The 18,257-nt window shown below is 37.1% G+C and overlaps 1 protein-coding gene across 1 annotated transcript in view; it reads right to left on the minus strand.

The window, feature by feature from the left end:
- uba7 (ubiquitin-like modifier activating enzyme 7) overlaps positions 1 to 11,642 on the minus strand; it is an 88,440-nt gene extending 76,798 nt beyond the window's left edge. Inside the window, exons 1-10 of the mRNA XM_036571325.1 lie at positions 11,599 to 11,642; positions 8,204 to 8,372; positions 7,540 to 7,674; positions 6,384 to 6,490; positions 6,102 to 6,192; positions 5,120 to 5,252; positions 4,076 to 4,173; positions 3,458 to 3,619; positions 1,590 to 1,754; positions 344 to 454 (exon numbers count right to left, since the gene is read on the minus strand). Of these exons, the coding sequence (XP_036427218.1) occupies positions 344 to 454; positions 1,590 to 1,754; positions 3,458 to 3,619; positions 4,076 to 4,173; positions 5,120 to 5,252; positions 6,102 to 6,192; positions 6,384 to 6,490; positions 7,540 to 7,674; positions 8,204 to 8,372; positions 11,599 to 11,642 (1,215 nt within the window). The remainder of the gene's footprint in view (positions 1 to 343; positions 455 to 1,589; positions 1,755 to 3,457; positions 3,620 to 4,075; positions 4,174 to 5,119; positions 5,253 to 6,101; positions 6,193 to 6,383; positions 6,491 to 7,539; positions 7,675 to 8,203; positions 8,373 to 11,598) is intronic.
- Between the last annotated feature and the right edge of the window lie 6,615 nt (positions 11,643 to 18,257).

Genomic DNA, 18,257 nt, shown 5'->3' on the forward strand with positions numbered 1-18,257 from the left:
TTCCTATCTCCACCACAGTGAACAATTCTGACTCTGTAAGTTTCCCTAGAACTGAGCATTTCACACCAAACCACTTTGAATGACTTTGATTACGCTGTAACCATTTAAGTCTGAATGCCAGTCAGCAGAGTTGTGAAGGAGAGTAAATCTAAATAGTTTATTTATTTACTATTTTTCAGAGTTTAAAATAATAAAGATATGATAAAGATGCTGAATAATACTACATAAAGAAAAGGCCTTCTATGAAAAGATGTGTCTAAACTTTTTTATAGATGCCTCTACACTGTTTGGCTCTGTTATAATAACATGACACTGTGAAATCAGAATGTAAGAAGTTGCTTACCGGAGCACAAGCTTCTTCTGTCAGGAGACCACCGCCCTCCTGGTCAGGAAGGCACTCCAGAGCATCAAAGTAGAACCACTGCTTGAGCGGAGTGAACTTACCACTGCAGGCCTGATCAACATTCACACAAAGAAGAAGAAAAACAGTGTCTCAGACATGACAGCCTGATAAACTCACAGAACGTTATCTATTTATTAAAAAGCAATTACGACCGATTTGTAATTCATTGATTTATGTTAGTGGATCTCAGTTAGAAATGTATCTACAAGTTACTAGTTATTATGGTAACACCTTACTGTTGGGCAGCGTTCATGAGGAGACAAAACACCTACATAAGCTTGTCATAACAACTGACATAGATCTACATTTATAAAGGCTTATTCCAATAGGCATCATCTGTCATAAATGCTGCTTCTGACATCTTTGATGTCAAGTTGACACCTAACACTGGGTTGTGTCATGAGTTTTGAAATGACACGTTATAACAACTGACTTTGTAGCTTAGTGTATACCACAGTAACGCTATGCAGACAATGTGTGAATTAGCTTACATCTTATAAATGTTAAAATGAAAGCACTTTACAGAAAGACCACAGAAAATGCTCACTTTTGATCATTCTGTCCTGGCAAGCTATGTCATATCAGCATTTTGTCACTGTGACATACACTGAGCTATAATGTCGCCGCAAAAAGTGTCATGGCTCAACCCAATATCAGGAAAATCAATGTCATCTGACGTAGATGTGATGTCAACTTGACATCAAAGCTAGCGAATGACAAATTGATGTCAAATTGGAATAAGCGAAGGGTTCTGTTGTAAAATGTTTTGCAGACCTTTTTTGAAAAATGTTCTTTTTTCATGATACATTGTTCGTGGGATTAATACCAGCTTTATTAGAGAAATAGCAAATGTGTTTTCCATTATGTAATTATTTTCAACAACCTGCTTTTGTGTGGGGACTGGCTTTTTCCATCTGCTCCTATGTTAAAACATGACAAAAAGTGTTTTTTCCTCTCTCAGGCACCTCATCAAATTCAAATTATAATGAAAAATCTCATTTTCTACATACAATCACAAATGCAGTATTAACTGAAAGTTTAGCACCTTCTCTGCTTGCTTCAGTACGCAAGACATACTTCATATCACATATATTGTCATTGCTGGTACTTACTGTGACTTCTAAGGGTTAACATTTACACATTGCATAATAGCACTCCATGAAGATTTTACCATAGTCTTCCTCACCTTCATCACTTCCTGGGCAGCCAGTCCTCCGATGAAAGCGTTAACGGGAGCCAAATCACCAGCAGCAACCAGAGACAGTGTGCGCACGACGTCTTCATCAAACTTATCAAAGTTTGCAGCTGTGCTGAGCTGCTTCGCCATGGCAACCAGCAGCTCCGCATCCGTCTTGTTATGAAAAGACATGGAGATAGAAGGTTGTGTTTGTGAGATTTGGTACCTGTCATTAAAGATGGAATATCATGAAATCTCCTGTTCTGTCAGTTTGTGCACTGATAACAAGCTGAGTGGTCTTTCGCCTGGAGGACACAGTGTCCATGATTTCCAAAAAGAATTTCAAACGTTGTCAGACCACAGGATGCTTTTCCACTTCCCCTCAGTCCAGCCTCTCTGAGATGCTTTTTTATACACAATCACATTACTGACCTGTTGCCAATCAACCACCAGGTGTTTCTTTTAGCATCACACAACTTTACCAGCCTTTTGCTGCCCACATCCCAACTTTTTTGGAACATGTTGTTGGCATCAAATTCAAAATGGGCATACATTTTTCAAAAAACAATACAATTTCTCTATTTCAACACTGGATATGTTATCTTTGTATCTATTTTCAATGAAATATAGAGTTTAAATAATCTGCACATCATTGCATTTTGTTTTTATTTACATTTGCACAGCGTCCCAACTTTTTTGAAAATTGGGTTGTAAAATCAAGGTCACCCGGGTCTGCTCAGTACTGTTATATGTGCCCTGCAGCATGACAGGATGTTCTGCACTCGTGATCTTTCTCCATTACTTATTCATGTTTCCTTTAATATGTTACTTGTTTGTATACTAAAATCAGACCATGGGAAACATTACATATTACTCTGACCTTAGAACTTGTGAATTGTTGTGAATTAACTAAACACTGCATTGCAAAATGAAGCCAGTTTGCTTCAGAGAAGAGCAGCTAAAGAGCTTCACTATGAACCAAGAAGTAACATCACATGATCATTGCTTAAGTTTCCTCAGGGCAACTCATATCCTATAACTGCCAAACTGCTCAGAAAAGGAATGTGTGGTAAATTAATTTATGCAAATACAGTGGCAGGTCAAATTGCACGTTTTGTTGTTTTTCTAGGTGAAAATAAGTGAACACATCCTCTACAGGGAACATCCTTAAATATGGCATTTTCTGCAAACTCTAGTGCAGAATTTCTTTTCATTTGCTGAGTTTAACATATTGGAAAAAACCTATTAAAATATAAAATGTGGCATAATATTAGGCCAATATGATAAATCCAGCACATAAACGGCAACTGTGCATTGAAATGTGCAAAAATGGGTTCTGTGTATTATTTTCACTTTCACAACAAAACTTTTGCATATGACTGTAAGCTACACACTGGGATTATTAAACACTAGTGATTCAGGTAAATTCATTTAAATAAGCACAGTCTGTCTACTGTACACTCTCAGATGCAATCCAGATGTTATATTTCTCTCAAATCTACAGTATTAGCATTGGCATTTAAACTGTATGCAAACCACCATTACAATCATATGCAAAGGTTTAGGCACTTAAATGACATTTTGCTGATTTTCTAAGCAAAAATAAGTTCATCTCCTCTCTACAAGGAACACTTTCGCCAATTTTAATGCATGCTTACTGTTTATTTGCTGAATTTAACATACCGGTGGGGGGAATCTAATACTTCATGAGTAGAACATAGGAGTGTAAATTCTTGATTTAAATAATGACCTTAAATGAATGCCTACTTGAATTGAATGTTAGTATTATTGATTATAATCGTTTTGACCTTGAGATCGATGTGCATGCACTAGTGCCCAGATGCATAACAGTCCTAGTAGAAGCGTGTTCTACTGACCTGGTTCCTGGGTTTGGGCAGTCGGCCGTGTTTCTGTCTGAACTCATGCAGGGCTCTGAAGCCGAAATGCAGGTTCTGGTGCTTCTGAACTTTCCCATAGTCGTTCAACACCAGCAGATCCGAATCTCTCACAACTTCCTCCAGAGCCGCATCCAGAGGCAGCTGATGAAATCAGAATCATTGATATTTAGAAGAGAAGTGACTATGACCAGTCTCATATTTTGAATTATTGCTACAGTACAGTACAGTCACTTTATTTGGATAGCCCAGTATAGTCCCCTATAGATTCTCTACAGATGTTCACACTTGTTAACACACTATCTGTTGAAGCTCTAAACAGTGGTGGGGTTAGGATTTGGACCAGGGTTAGGGGTAGAACCAGGGTGAGGGTTGGGTTTAAGTTTAGGGTTAAGGCAAAGGTTAGGGTTAGGATTAGAACCAGGTTTAGAGTTAAAGAAAATTATGGTCAATTTAATTGATATTTAGTTAAATGTAACTTGAAAGTAAATTAAGTATCTACAGAGCGTCTAAAGTGGACCATCCAAATAAAGTGTTACCCAGTAATACTGTTCTGAATGGTTGATGGTGTTGATGTCATTAGCATTAGGTCGTACTCACAAAGCTAAGAGTCTTGGACTGTTTGACTTCAGCTACTACGCCACCCTTCTCATACTCAGAGAAGTTTGAGGTGTCACAAATACTGAAGGAGTAACTGCCTAAAAAGTAAGAGAGAAAAATACGTCAGTTACATCACCAGGATTATCATCCATCAAGCCTTGAACTGCAGAGAAGGTGAAGCATCACTTCTTTATTTCATTATCATTATCATTATTTTTATTTTGGCCAGTCTACATTGCAGTTTTACGGTGTAAATAATGTGAGGTGGGTAAGGGCACTCAGACTGTACTTGAATGCTGCTGGTACACATGAAATTATATGCAAAAGTTTGAGCAACTTACACACGTTGTTCATTTTCTAAGTGAAATTAATTAACACATCCTCTACGGAAAACACCCTTCTGCACATTTTAACATGCAGTAACTTTTTTTATTTGCTGAATTTAAAGGTGGTCTGTGCAAAAGTTATGGCACATATTATATATTTTTTTTTTTCCAATATATTAAACTCAAACAGAAATGGTGCACTAAAATTTTCTGAAAAAATGTCATATTTAAGTTTGTTCCTTGACATACGTTTAAAGGGGGTGTTTAAACTTTTGCACATGACTACATACTGTAGCATATTATGCAAAAGTCGTAGCATAATTATGCATGAGTCGTTGGGCTAAATAGCCAGCTTCATCTTATTTTATATTATGTTAAATAGGCAAATTATTTTTGGTAACTTTTAGAAAAATGGAATTCTGCTATAAAAAACACAACTTTTCTTTAAAACTGCAACTTTCGTTAATAGAAAATGCTATAAAAATGTGCTAGTATGTTTCGTGTGTTCAGTTAGCACACACTATTTGAATTATGGGCTAAAAATGAAAAAATGGCTAATAAAAATCAGACAAAAAATGGCCAATCTGCCTGTAAGCAAGCTGGCCATAGAAAATCACAACCGCTGCATTTCTAATGATCAAAATGACCATCGTTCATTTCACAGTTACCACTTAAATCTACAGAAGAGTTATGCTGTGTTATGTTGTGTATAACTCACCTATGCTTTTAATCTCAATGGGTCCACAGCTGTTGAGCTCTGTCATGCCTTGAACCCCAGAGAACGTGACCTGCATGCCGTCTGTGAACTCATGGGCCTGTTCATCTGTGCAGGAGACTATACCTGGATTTTCCTGCAAGACAAAGTCTTTCAGCCTTTACACATGATGCTGATTCGTATTGAAGTAATACTTCATACATAAACGTTAAGAATGACTAAATTCTGGACCATAATAACAGCTTTCATTGACCTACTGATACAATTATATTATACCATGCTGGGATACAGCACTGTGCAAACGTCCTCTGAGAAAATGACACGAAAAGCCGTTTATCTGGGCAGCAAGTATTTTTTTGTTAAAAAAAAAACAAAAAACACTAAAATAGAACAAACACAAATACACAAATAAACAGTCCACTGTAAATGTTCTGTGTGTTAGCATAATCATTTCCAGAGCTCTCATCGAGGAAGTCCAGTATTTACAGTAACCATCTGATACCTAATTTATCTAATCAGACTTCATTAAATTAAATCAGGTGCTGCTGATGAAATTGAATAAATTCATGCGATGGCTGGAGAGCAACGAGAAGTCAGGAAACAAACCCGAGTTCTTCTAACTGTATTCTTTTAAATAACATACTAATAAGTTTCCTAAAAAACAAGACATTTTTGTGCATTACTGTATTCATTTTTACTTGTAGTTTTTCTAATTGTACATGTAAATGTACACATCACTGCTTAGTACACCTATCATGCAAAACAGATTCATCAACCTTTTTTGGATACTAGTTTCCACTTCCTGCTTAATTTTTATTTCTATATTACTTTATTATATTTTAGAAGTCATAATACAGGTTACAGACTGTTTCACTTTTGATTTACTGTAATAACCCCAGTCAGACAAGACTATAGCTCAGTTATGAGGATGTTGCTTAAAGTAAAGTGAAAGTGAAGCATGAGTACTGTGCTCTCCTGTAATTACCTTGGAGATGTGGGTAATCATGGCCGAGTGTGGTGACTCTCCATCAGAGTCTCTGACCTCAAAAGCTTCTCCAAAGTCACAGAACAATTGCCTACAAACCAGTCACAGACAGGGAGAACAGACAAGAAGAACTGATTACAGACTGATGGTTGAACTGTCCCAGTAAAAGCACTAACTGTCAGTGAAGATATCCAAAATGTATCTTGGACCACAGTTCATTCATTTCAAGGTCAATGTTTGACCAAAACTGACTGTTAAGTTACATAACACTGTTATTCTTACCCACAAAGGCCTTTGGTGTCAGCCACAATAAACCTGATGTTGTTGGTGTGGCAGAATGCACCCACCCACCGCTGCTCTTCCAGCGACGAGTCTGTGAGCACCACCACCTGAAAGCAGTTCAAACAGAATCTTTCCAAGTGCTGTCAGACAGGGAGGCAAACACTGCACAGTCACCAAAAATAGCAACGGTCTCAAAGGTATTCATGCAGAGTTTTAGCACTAAACTAAAGCTTACTTTGAAAGGTGGATCAAGTTTTTAGAGGCAAAGCAACTCATGGATCTACATTGTAGCTCACTCACTCACACGCTCACTCATGTTTAGAAGGCTAAAATTTCCCCAAAAGGGGGCGCCATTAGCAGTCAAATAGTCCTTGATAAGAGCAGTGTTTGGTATCACTGAGTGTGTTTACATGCACTTAATAATATGATAATTGCAAAAACCCAGGTTTTGTCAGTAATATGATCAATGTGTTTACATCCATTTGGGTAATCAGTTAATGGAAAACTCCGGGTCTACATGAGGCTGTAATCGGATTTCTTCTTTGCAACCGTCCAACAAACTCACAGAAGAAGACGTGACGTAAATGTAATACAAAACTCAAACTTCATGCTGCAGCTTTTTTTAAACATCGCACCACTTATGAAAATATGAACATCATACACCATCTAGAAAATAAAGAATATTTGAATCCTGTATTTGAATCCAGCATGTAGCTGGTTTCAGCAGTTAAACACTGCTTGTTTATTTCCAGAACCACCATCTGTTTTCGCACATGCACAGACTGAGAAATCCGAAAGAAATCTGAGTAACGGATTTTTTAATCAGATCTCTAGACCTTACTCTGGTTTAAGAAATCTGAGTGTGCTGTTTACATGACCATTTGAATAATCAAATGACAGCAGAAATCTGATTATGATCGGATTATTGGGTGCATGTAAACGCACTCAATGACACTGTGTGTTCTCGTTTTGATTAGAACTGGGCCTAAATTCTGGAACAATTTGTTTTATTTCTATTTACTTTTTGTTACATTATCTTTTATATATTTTAGTTTGGGCCACAAATTTGAACATTTGATTCACTTCGGTTTTACAGAAATGCAGGCCTATGGCCCCTGTTGAGCAGTATTAAAGAAAGAAAAGAATCCATATTTACCTGGAAGTTTCTCAAAAAGTCCTGATTTAGAGCTTCAGTGCAGGCAGACACTCGAACGTGGCTATTTAACCGGGCAAGGGCTTTTTCAGAACAAAGGGCTCGGTTCTCGCCCAGGTCACTCTCCCTCAGGTAAAACTACAAAGAACAGAAGAAAACAGAGATCCACTTTAACCAAATAAGACCCAAAAACATCCACACATTTTATTATTTGATACAAGCTCAGCAGAACAGAACTCAGGTCCAAACACTGAATACTGAAACTTTCACTGTTCCTAAAAGAACAGTTTGGTAATAAAAAAAGTTTGGCAATTTACTCTAAAGGTAGTCAGTCAGCCACGACGTTTTGTGTTTGAATTTGCTTGTTTAGTTTTGCATTGGACCTATAAGGTTAATGTAGCTGACATAAAATGGAAGCTTACACCCTACTCCAAATAGCATGATGCAAAATGCATGCCTGCATCACAAATTTGCCCCCAATCCACAAGGAGTTGATACGTATAAATATGGAGGCTTCATCGCTAAAAACAATAGTAAGAGTCATTTCGAAGCTTGAACTGCGTCTGTAATTTTGTTTAGCTGCTTTTTGACACCAAACACGTCTTGGCTGATTGACTACATTTGGGGTAAGGAGGAAACTGTGTCTTGTTTTCAGAAGTCAGATTACCTGAGAGGACAGGTCTGTCCATTCTGCTGACCCCTGGTCATGGATGGTGACCGAACCGACCCCAGCCAGGACTACATTTTTGGCCACCTCCACACCAAGACCCTTCATCCCACTGATGAGGACATTCGCCTTCCCCATAGACCGCATTGCATCATGACCCAGCACATACCTGCGTGAACAGGCCAGAATACCAAGTTACTCATTTCAGCAGAACATAAATCAGATGAGCTTTTCTGTCAAAAAGTGATAACAATAACTCTGATGACAGAAACAGGTTTAAACAGTTTCAGACATTCATGTCATTCAGGATCTGTGTGTGATTTATTTGAAACCCGATCGTACAGCACTTCATCAATTCAAGGCGTTTAGAAGCACATTCCAAAGCACCGACAACGAAAGGAAAGGAAGAGTACAACGACTTACTCGCAATTTACTAAAACGTTGTCTATTTTTAATTCAAATGTACAATTATGTAAACTAGATTTCCAAAAGTATCCAGACAGTCCTTCGATTTAATGAATTCAGCTACTTCAAGGTCACTATTACTGATATAGATGTTCACTTGTGCACACCCAGCTTGCATAATCTTCTAGAGAAAAGCACTGACCAATGGAATGGGACAATCTGAAGCAGCTGGACATGAGCATCATGTGGTCACCATGTCCAATGCCCAGCATCAGCAAGAGGGGTATAAAGTCCCCAGCACTGGGCTGTGGAGCAGTGGAATGGTGTTCTCAGTAGAGATGGATCTCCATCCAGTACCTTTGGGATGAGCTGGAGTTCCAGAACTAATCATCCACCATCAGTACCTGACCTCACTAATGCTCTTGTGGCTGAATGCAATCAAATCCTCACAGCAATGATAAGGCCAGTGTAAAGCCTTGCCAAAAGAGTAGAAGCTGTTACTGCAGCAAAGAAGGACAAACTCCCTATTAATACCCTTCATTTCAGAAGAAACGCTGGATAAGATGGTGTCTATAAACTTTTGGACATTGCATGAATATACAAACATGATATTTATATTTATAATGATTACACCTATTATACTATACAGTGGTGTAATAGTCTGAGTAGTCTGAGACCCTAGAGAATGACACTTTTTTGCATTCTTCTACTTTAATACAAAGTTTTCATTACAGTTTATCTTATTAACAATAGTTTGGGTAAAAAGTAGAATGAAATATGAAATATTTACAAGAATTTCAGAATTTCTTAGTACTTTTGCATTAATGACAGTGTGCACTCAATACGGTCAGGTTTGTGAAAAAGCCTCTGATTAGATCAGATCTACTAGAGATTTGAACATGAGCTTCAATGGAAGAGAAGAAATCTTACAATCTTACAAATCTTACATCTTACAAAGGCCTTAACAGGGTCACAATGTGCTTAAATTTGATTAGTGAGCTACAAATAGTGTAGAATCTTGCATATTCCTTTTTTGTTGTTTTCAATTTTTCTAAATTGAATATGTTTTGTTATTTGTTTCCAGGATTTAATGAAAAAATCCCTAATTTTCAGTGTGATCTCTGACTTTTAGACTCCACCGTACACACATACAATAGGTACAATGTTTACATCTATGAAAATAACTGCCAGGTCCTTTCCGTGACTGAATTACCACAGTGAGTCACTTCACCGAGCACCTGCCAGAACCACCGCTTTCTATACCCCTTTCACTTTCTCTTATACTTCTAATTCACAACCAAGCTATACTTTCTAGCTGTGTTGATGTCCAGAGATGAGTAGAGCAGCCTAAGAGCATCTTCTAATAAATGTACTGTTACTTCAATGAAATTATGACTCTAACAAAAGCAAAAGAAAAACTTCTGTAAGAGTAAAATCAAAAACTCATGTACTCCAGCAGTTCCTAACATCTTAGTACATACAGCATCGATCAGCATAGGAACTGGAGCTTGTTAGGCACTAATCTTCACTGATCTGCTGCTTTTTTTGGGTGTTAGAGCTACAAATTTAGAGGACTGAGCAACAACAAAGACAGAGTCCAGGAGCTGAACCCACAGAAAAGAATGAAATTAAAAACAAAAAGAAATTATTATGATTATAAAGGAATTAAATAAAAAGAGGCTGTTTTCCTTACAGGTAAAAGTGATGAGTAGTAATATGCTGAAGGGCAGCATTCACAAACATACACAAAAAGTGACATAAACCTGCATTCAAATTTATAAAGGCCTATTCCAGCGAGGTTCTCTATAAATTAGTACAAACTGCGGTATGTTTGCATGGATTATATCATGATCCATTTAAACCCAAAGCATTTATAGAGACAGTAATAAGCTAAATATACACAAAATCATCATTTCTATAGTACTTTCTATCGAGAGGGGTCTGTCCCAAAACTTAACCCCTAAATCTACTTGTGAAAATACTTTATTATTTAAATCATTTTTGATTTACTTTGCAGTAAAGCTGATTTAGATTTATCATGAGTTTATTTTTTGAATAAAACAATTTTGTTCAAAAATGCCATCTAATGTTATTGAAACACAAAGGGTTTTATTTTTGCCACGCCCCTGCATTTCAGAGCAGGAAGTGAGGCTGCATCCCTGTCCCTCATGGCCACATGGTGAGCAGTTAGATCTCACTGTTTTGAAGTAAATGTGTCCCAAAGTCTGAAAATCGGTGTGTAACATTAAAAATGATCACTACCGAAATGCACATTTTCTCCAATTAAGAAAACTTTTTTGTTTTTCAGTAAAAAATGGCATAATTTTGTGTGTTCAGCTGTTCAAAGCTGTGTTTGCTGGTCATGAACTGACCATTTTTAAGTTCTGCTCAAAATGAGTTAAATTGTCACTACCGAAACAGTCGCTACCAAACGTTGCGAAGGCATTATTATCATTTTGTTTGTGACAGAATGAAATGGTCACTCATTTATTTGAATAAAATAAACATAATGAAGTTGCAGAGACACTCAAAGCAAAAGGATTTCAGTCTGAAGTCCAAGTCAGTTAAAAGTCTGAAATGTTTTCAAGTCTGATTTGAACAAATTCCGACAGAATGACCCATACAGAACCAAGAACACTTAAAGAACCATGTGAATGCATAAATGTTCTTTGCATAGTCAAATGGTTCTTCTCTATGATAGTAAACCAGGTGTAGACTACATGGTTCTTTAGAGAACCCTTTTAAAATGGTTCTATGTAACACCAGAAAGAGTCCCACTGTTGTTAGCCTCTTCTAATGCTATACTGAATTACGTAATTTGGACATCTCTGGGTATTTTATTACAGAAAATACTGAGAGATATCTAAATTCTGTATTTGTAATCTGTGTGTGGAACTGAGTAACCGGAACTAATTACTGCCGGCCTTTGTTTATGGAGGGCTCTATTTCCTAGAGTGTTAAACACCAAAGAATTTCTTTCAAATACTCACAGCTGTCTTGAATATAAACCCTCGTCGATGTCAGTTGGTGTCATGGCTCTAACGCTGTTAGACTGACCGCTGGATGGTGATGAATGAGTTCTGACGGCCCGGTCCTGATTTAGCGCTTATTCCGGGCTCTTCTGAGCGCTGTTTGTTCTGCCGTCCAGCTGATTGAACTCTGAGTGGAGGAGGGTCCAGTTTCGCTTTCGTTTCGCTCTCATGAAGAGGGACGCACTGCACGGTTATACGTCACTGCAGTTCAGTCCGGCAGTTGAGGATGAAGTCTTTCTGAGGTGAATCAGAGCAGCAACGCACGGAACTGACCAGTGCACCGGACTACAACCTGTCAGCTTTACAGGGGGTTCAGGTCGGTGAAACAACTCTAAAATCGACTAGGTTATTTGGGGGCGTGTCCAGTTCAAGCGTGCATTTCTCAGCCTCAACCACAAGATGTCGCTGCAAACTAAGAAAGCTTCACTGAGGCCTCAAGCAACTCAGATAAAAGTCATTCGAATCAGGGGACAAAAGTTTGTTTTAGGAAAGAAAGTCTTCTTAAATGCGATTACTTTATTAAATATATCATTAAGAAAATAAAAGATAAATTGTTATACTTCAAAACACTTCTTAAGAATTTTTTTAATTTCTTTCTTAACTTTTCTATTAAGAACAATTGAGTCCTTGAAATGACGAACAGTATATGTGTCATTTTTTTTTTGTAAAAATCCCTAAAAGCCTGTTATGGCATTGTTTGATGTCCTGTGTTTAAAATAAAGGTGGCTACGACTTACTAAGGCATGGGAATTAGATAATTACGTCGTGGCCATGACTAAGCAAGGCGTGGAAACCTGATCCTAATGCATGGCCACGACTTAGTAAGGCATGTTCTTATTCCCACTCCTTACTAAGTTGTGGCCATGCATTAGCATCTTGTTCCCACGCGTTAATAAAGTGTGGCCACGCATTATTTCTATTTATGTGGGACATCACCAGCAGGGCTCCGTATATTCTAGATAAAATAGAAAACAAAATAACTGATAATGCAATAATAAAGGGTGGAATAGTTAATATGGAGGGGCTCAGCTGTAAGAACAGGAGTTATTCTTGATGAAAAATGCCTTTTTATCTTATCACAGTCTCAGGCTTGTCTTGGATTGTGAAAATAGACAAAGTAAATTTCTTAAACTGTAAGCTCACATGAGTTTCACAAAATATAACTGTTAAAATAAACCAAGGAGGATTTTTACAGTTACGATTACCACTTACTATTTTCTTAAAAAAGTAATTAAGAACTTCTTACGATAATATTTGTGAACTTTTTAAAATCTTTTACAAGAATTGCATTTAAGAACATTCTTATGAACTTCTAAGTGTTTAAGATCCTTTGTTTTTCCTTAGTAAAGCAGGTTCAAAATTAGACATTTGAGACATTTCATAATCCGCATTTGAGACAGCAGAAAACCCACAAAACAGTTTTTTTCTTAAATAAATGTTGTCTTTTCAACATAACCCCCAACTTAAACATTTAAATGTATACATTTAAGTATATTTTAATACATTTATACAGTTGATTTATACATTTAAATTTTTGTATAAGTAAACAGTTAAGATATAAACAAAGTAATTCAGAGTGGTTTGATGTGAAATGCTCTGTTCTAGAGAAACTTTCAGAATCGTTGACAGTGGAAATCAGACATCTGAAGAGTTTAATGCCTCTAAAAGCTCCTTCACAGAGTTATTACGTGAAATATCACAAATACATTGCCTTAAGTCTGAGACGTTCTTGTACGATGGTTTTGTGTAGGATATTCAGCCTTAAAAGCCATTCAAGCTGGAGAGGAACATGCAAAGGCAACATAGTCCCCAGAGAAAACCATTACATTACATATGACCACAGAGTGTAGGGCCACTGGTGGTTTTGGTGGTGATAGTAAACAAAATGGCTCCTCACTGTCACCTTGTCTGTCACCAATTTCTCTAGAAGGGAGCATTTCACACCAAACCACTCTGAAATCAGTGGAATTCCCCTTTAAGTAGAGAGTAAAGGAGTCTACTTTTTACTCAGTTATATTTTTGCTATTTGTACTTAGTTACTAATTCTGTTTTTGTGTTCTGTTTCATTGGTGACAGCATTTATACTGCTTTGTGATTGGTCACACCTCTGACTTTGGAGCTTTAGCATTTTATATTTGTTGTTGAACAGTCTTTGTTTCATGTGCTGATAGATGCTGGATTTACAGTACAATTCCACTGCATTTCTGTAAGTTACTCAGATCTTAGGTAGTTTTTTGACCTAATTTTTGACCTGTTAATTTTGACAATAATGAATACCCATAAGGTCATGTGCAGCAAACTGTGACTACTGTAATAAACAAATTAATCTACATCCCCACCCTCACCTACAGTCATGAGCTTTGGGTAATGACCAAAAGAATGAGATCACAGACAAAAGTGGTGGAAATGAGCTTCCTTCACAGGGTGGCAGCCTACACTCTATTCAATAGGGTGAGGAGCTTGGTCATCTGGGAGGAGCTCAAAGTAGAGGCTCTACTCCTCTTCATTGATAGGAGCCAGTTCAGAAGGTTCAGACATCTGATCAGGATACCCCCTGGTCGCCTCTCGTTGGAGGTTTACCAGGCAAAAGCTTAGATAAATTCTTATACTTTAAAACATTTAAGATTTTTCTTAATTTCTTTCTTTTCTTTTCTTTATATTAAGAACAGTTGAGCCCTTGCATCAACAAACAGTACATGTGACATTTTTGTAGAATAAATTTTTGTTAAACACCTCCCGTTGGAGGTTTACCAGGCATGGGCTTCTCAGCTTTCCGTATTGCAACCGTGACCCTAGCTGGATCAAGTGGCTTAAGAAAATGAATGAATTAAATATATATATATATATATATGTATCCAACTCATGGCCCAACTCATGGCATGTGCAACAATGCAATATGAATAGAAATGTGGGTTCCATAAAAGATTGTATGTTATAAAATATAGATTTTTAATTAGTCAACAACAACAATGATAGAAAGAAAAAAAAAAAACTCAGAAAAGTCAGTACCATAACATTAACTCTGAAATACATCTAATTCCAATTGTTTTTTTTTGTTCTTTTCCCACAAGAAAATATTTTAAAAAAGACCAAATGAAAGACAAACCACAGTGATGTATGATGTATTACAAATAAAGAACCCAAAAAATTGTACAACAGTCATTTGAAGCAGCCTGCTTTACCACATGTTTCAAACAATAACACAAGAGAGGCGAGAGAGACACGGAAGTTCGTTGAGCTTCGTAACATCTTGTCTTGTGCTTGAAAAAGTCCTTTGTCCTTTAAAATCAGTATCCATGTCTCTTTTGTAGTGGTATTTTCACATAAAGTCATTCTCACATAAAAGACCATCCAGAAACATCTACACAGCAACATATCGGGGGGGTTTGGACTAATATACCTGTACAGTACAAATACATTTCATGCAAAAAAAGAAAAGTCAAAACTGTCCTTTGCTTAAAAGCTCTGCTTAGTTTTAGCTGGATGAGAGTTTAAATAGGTGGTTGAAAGTGCTTCCTTACAGTTGTTGTAAAGGTGTGACAATATGGCATCCTCTTTTAGTATGCTAGTTTTGACTACACTTATTTTTGGGGGGATAAAAAAGAGATATAGGCCAGTGCCGGTCTCAGTTGTGAATCCGATGAGTTGTGTAGGCTTGTGCGTGCAATAATTGTATATACTATTTACAGATAACTTGGTAAACTGCACAGCAAAATCCTCATTTATATCTACAGTGTTGAATGAAAATCTGAGTTGAGTGTGCATTTAAGTCCAATTGGATTGAAGGTTCATCCAGCACTGTCAGAGCTCATTAAGGCTGATATATACGTCCGTGAAGATGCATGTACACATATCTGCATCGAGACACAGCCACTGAAATCTCACGCAAGTGCAGATGGACTATTTGGTAGCACTAGGCACAAGCAAAACCCAAATTAATTGACCTTAGAAGTGCTGCATCATTCCATATTATTGTCCATATTAGGACGTCTGGGTCTAAGTTATTTTTCTCTATGACAGACATAAATGGCATTTTTTTTATAATTGCTGCTGTCGTGATTAACCTAAAATGCCACAAAGCCAATAAGTTTATTTTGTGTACATTTTCCTCGCGTGTCACTGGATCCTCTGAACTATGAGGTCATTTAGCAGTCAAAATATGAATATTGCTACATACATGCTACAAGCAAGCTAACGCTCCTGCACACTGAAATGGCACGAAAGTAGGTCTACTATTAAACTTCAACACTGTTATACACCAACACCAGCTGCTCAAACTGCAGCTGCCAAAGCAACTCAACTACCACATTTAGCAAAGCTTGCTGGTTTGATAGAGGAATTTTGGTATTTTGGTGAAGTTGCCAGTCTCATGATGTCAATTCAGCGTGCGACAGTGTTAGCTTGCATGCAGCAACAGTTGTACTTTGGCTCCTTAATGACCTCATAACAGCAGCGATTTTCCAAAACGTGTTTCATTTCTGTCATAGAGAAAACCAGCTTAGACTCAGGGTTCCTAATAGGAACGACTTAAGAACTAGAGCAAAACCAAACGGTGCAGTTTGAGGATCAGCAGCTTTCCAAACATTCTTATCTTCAAAACAGTAATCATTATAGAGACAGAGAACAAATGTGAATCTTTGTTTTCTGTACATTCTGGGTTAAACACTGCCCCCTAGTGCACACATTCACGTTATGTGCGAACATTGCTCATGCATGATTGCAGATATGCAGACGTATAATTCAGTCTTAATTCATTCAACACTATCGTAGCTCATTCAACGCTGGAGATTTTACTGTGCAAATGTCAGGAAGTGGATACATTTACTCTACGGGAGTTGCCATTGGATTCAACTGAACCTAAATGGCTGACAGAAGACTTGAATTGTACACAAATCATTGACGTATGGAAGATCAAGACCATTACAAACGAGTATACTGAATGCTGAACTGCTCCAGATTTTTGGATAGATTCATTGAACTGTACATGGCATTGTCCAAATGAGCATCAGTCCTCAAAGAGTGGAGCTCCTCACTCAAAGCACCACCAGCAGCTGAAGTGTCCATCAAGGATGCAGCCTTAAAAAATCGCCAGATGCTTACATCACTGCCAGTCTGTTTAGTGGTGATACACGGAGTGTACAAAACAGCAGGGATGGCTACCTGATAGGCCACCCGACCGAGTTGTAATATCTGCATTTTGAGATTATGGTTGTATGAAGTTGGCTGACTCTAGAGGGTTTATATTCGGTGCCATTTCATTTCTTCCATTGGCAATGTCTTTACCAATAACTTGGTGATTTTTATTATTATTACTTATCGCTGCTGTTGGAACAAAATCATGTATCTCCAAAATGGTAACTCTGCAGGAGAAGGAAAAAAACTACTTTACTTTTAATGTAAGTCAATGGAACCAGATGTTTTTTCAAGTAATTTTGGGCTGTTTAATTTGGTCCATTCATCATGGAATTTACATACAATTTAAAGGGCGACAATATTTTCAAATTATGGCAAAAATTGAAAAATGACAAAAAATAAATAAATAAATTATATATATATATATATATATATATATATATAATATATATATATATCCATTTTTGTCATTTTTCAATTTTTGACATATATATATATATATATATATATATATTCAGACATTAAGACAGGAATAGCCAGAGTGTAGGCTTTATGACAAATACATCATCACTGTCAACTCTGTACTCCATTTTTTCTATTTGAATTTGAAAACAGAAGCTGATCATTACATCATGTGAAAATGTCTTTATGAATGAACCAATAGAACAGTCTGAAATTATGTGGAATTAACAATATTGTTACTTTAACTCACTTTAAATGTCATGAACATTTGTTCCTTCTCTTGAAAAGTCATCATTTTGGAGATACAATGTTTTGTGCCAACAGCACCAACAGACCAGCCTTCATTTATTTAATTTTCTAGTCAAAATGGTCATTATGTTCAAGTTATTCATTTTTCAGCATCATGAAAAAAGCAGAAACATCATGTTTTTCAGTATTTGGTGTGTCTGCCTTTACATTTATTACAGCTTCATTATGCAACTAATCCCAAGCACAAGTTTTGGGGCATTGATTCTGGGGTGGTCAGTCCACTGCTCTGAGAACACCAGCAGCTTCTTTGTTTGATGTGTCCGTCTCCTTTTCTCAGTGAGGTTCTTCTTGACAGCTACACATCCTGAGTAATGAATAACGTGTACATAATGGCAGTGTTGACTGGAAATTAAATAAATCGAAGGTGGTCTCTATACTAAAAACATCTGGCTATTTGATTTGTGATCAAAAAAAGGATCAATAGACACTGACCTAAACAGAGTTCAAGACATGCTACACTGACTCAGCTAATTTCACAGTACAACCATTCTCAAATTAGTGGTGTTACAACTCAGACACTGTGTGGTGGCCTTTTAGGAGCACCTACAGGTAGATGCCCACCATGTTTTGCATGCTTAGTGTATGCAGCATGAAACTGAGCCTTCTGCCATCCCTCATAATACAATCACACAGTTCGTTATGACAATAACACTATAATAAATATACTATAAGAAGAATAACAATAACAAAATATTTGCACAGAAGGATCTATA

The sequence above is a fragment of the Colossoma macropomum genome, unplaced genomic scaffold (assembly GCF_904425465.1).
Source record: "Colossoma macropomum unplaced genomic scaffold, Colossoma_macropomum, whole genome shotgun sequence".
In the NCBI taxonomy this organism is placed as follows: domain Eukaryota; kingdom Metazoa; phylum Chordata; class Actinopteri; order Characiformes; family Serrasalmidae; genus Colossoma; species Colossoma macropomum.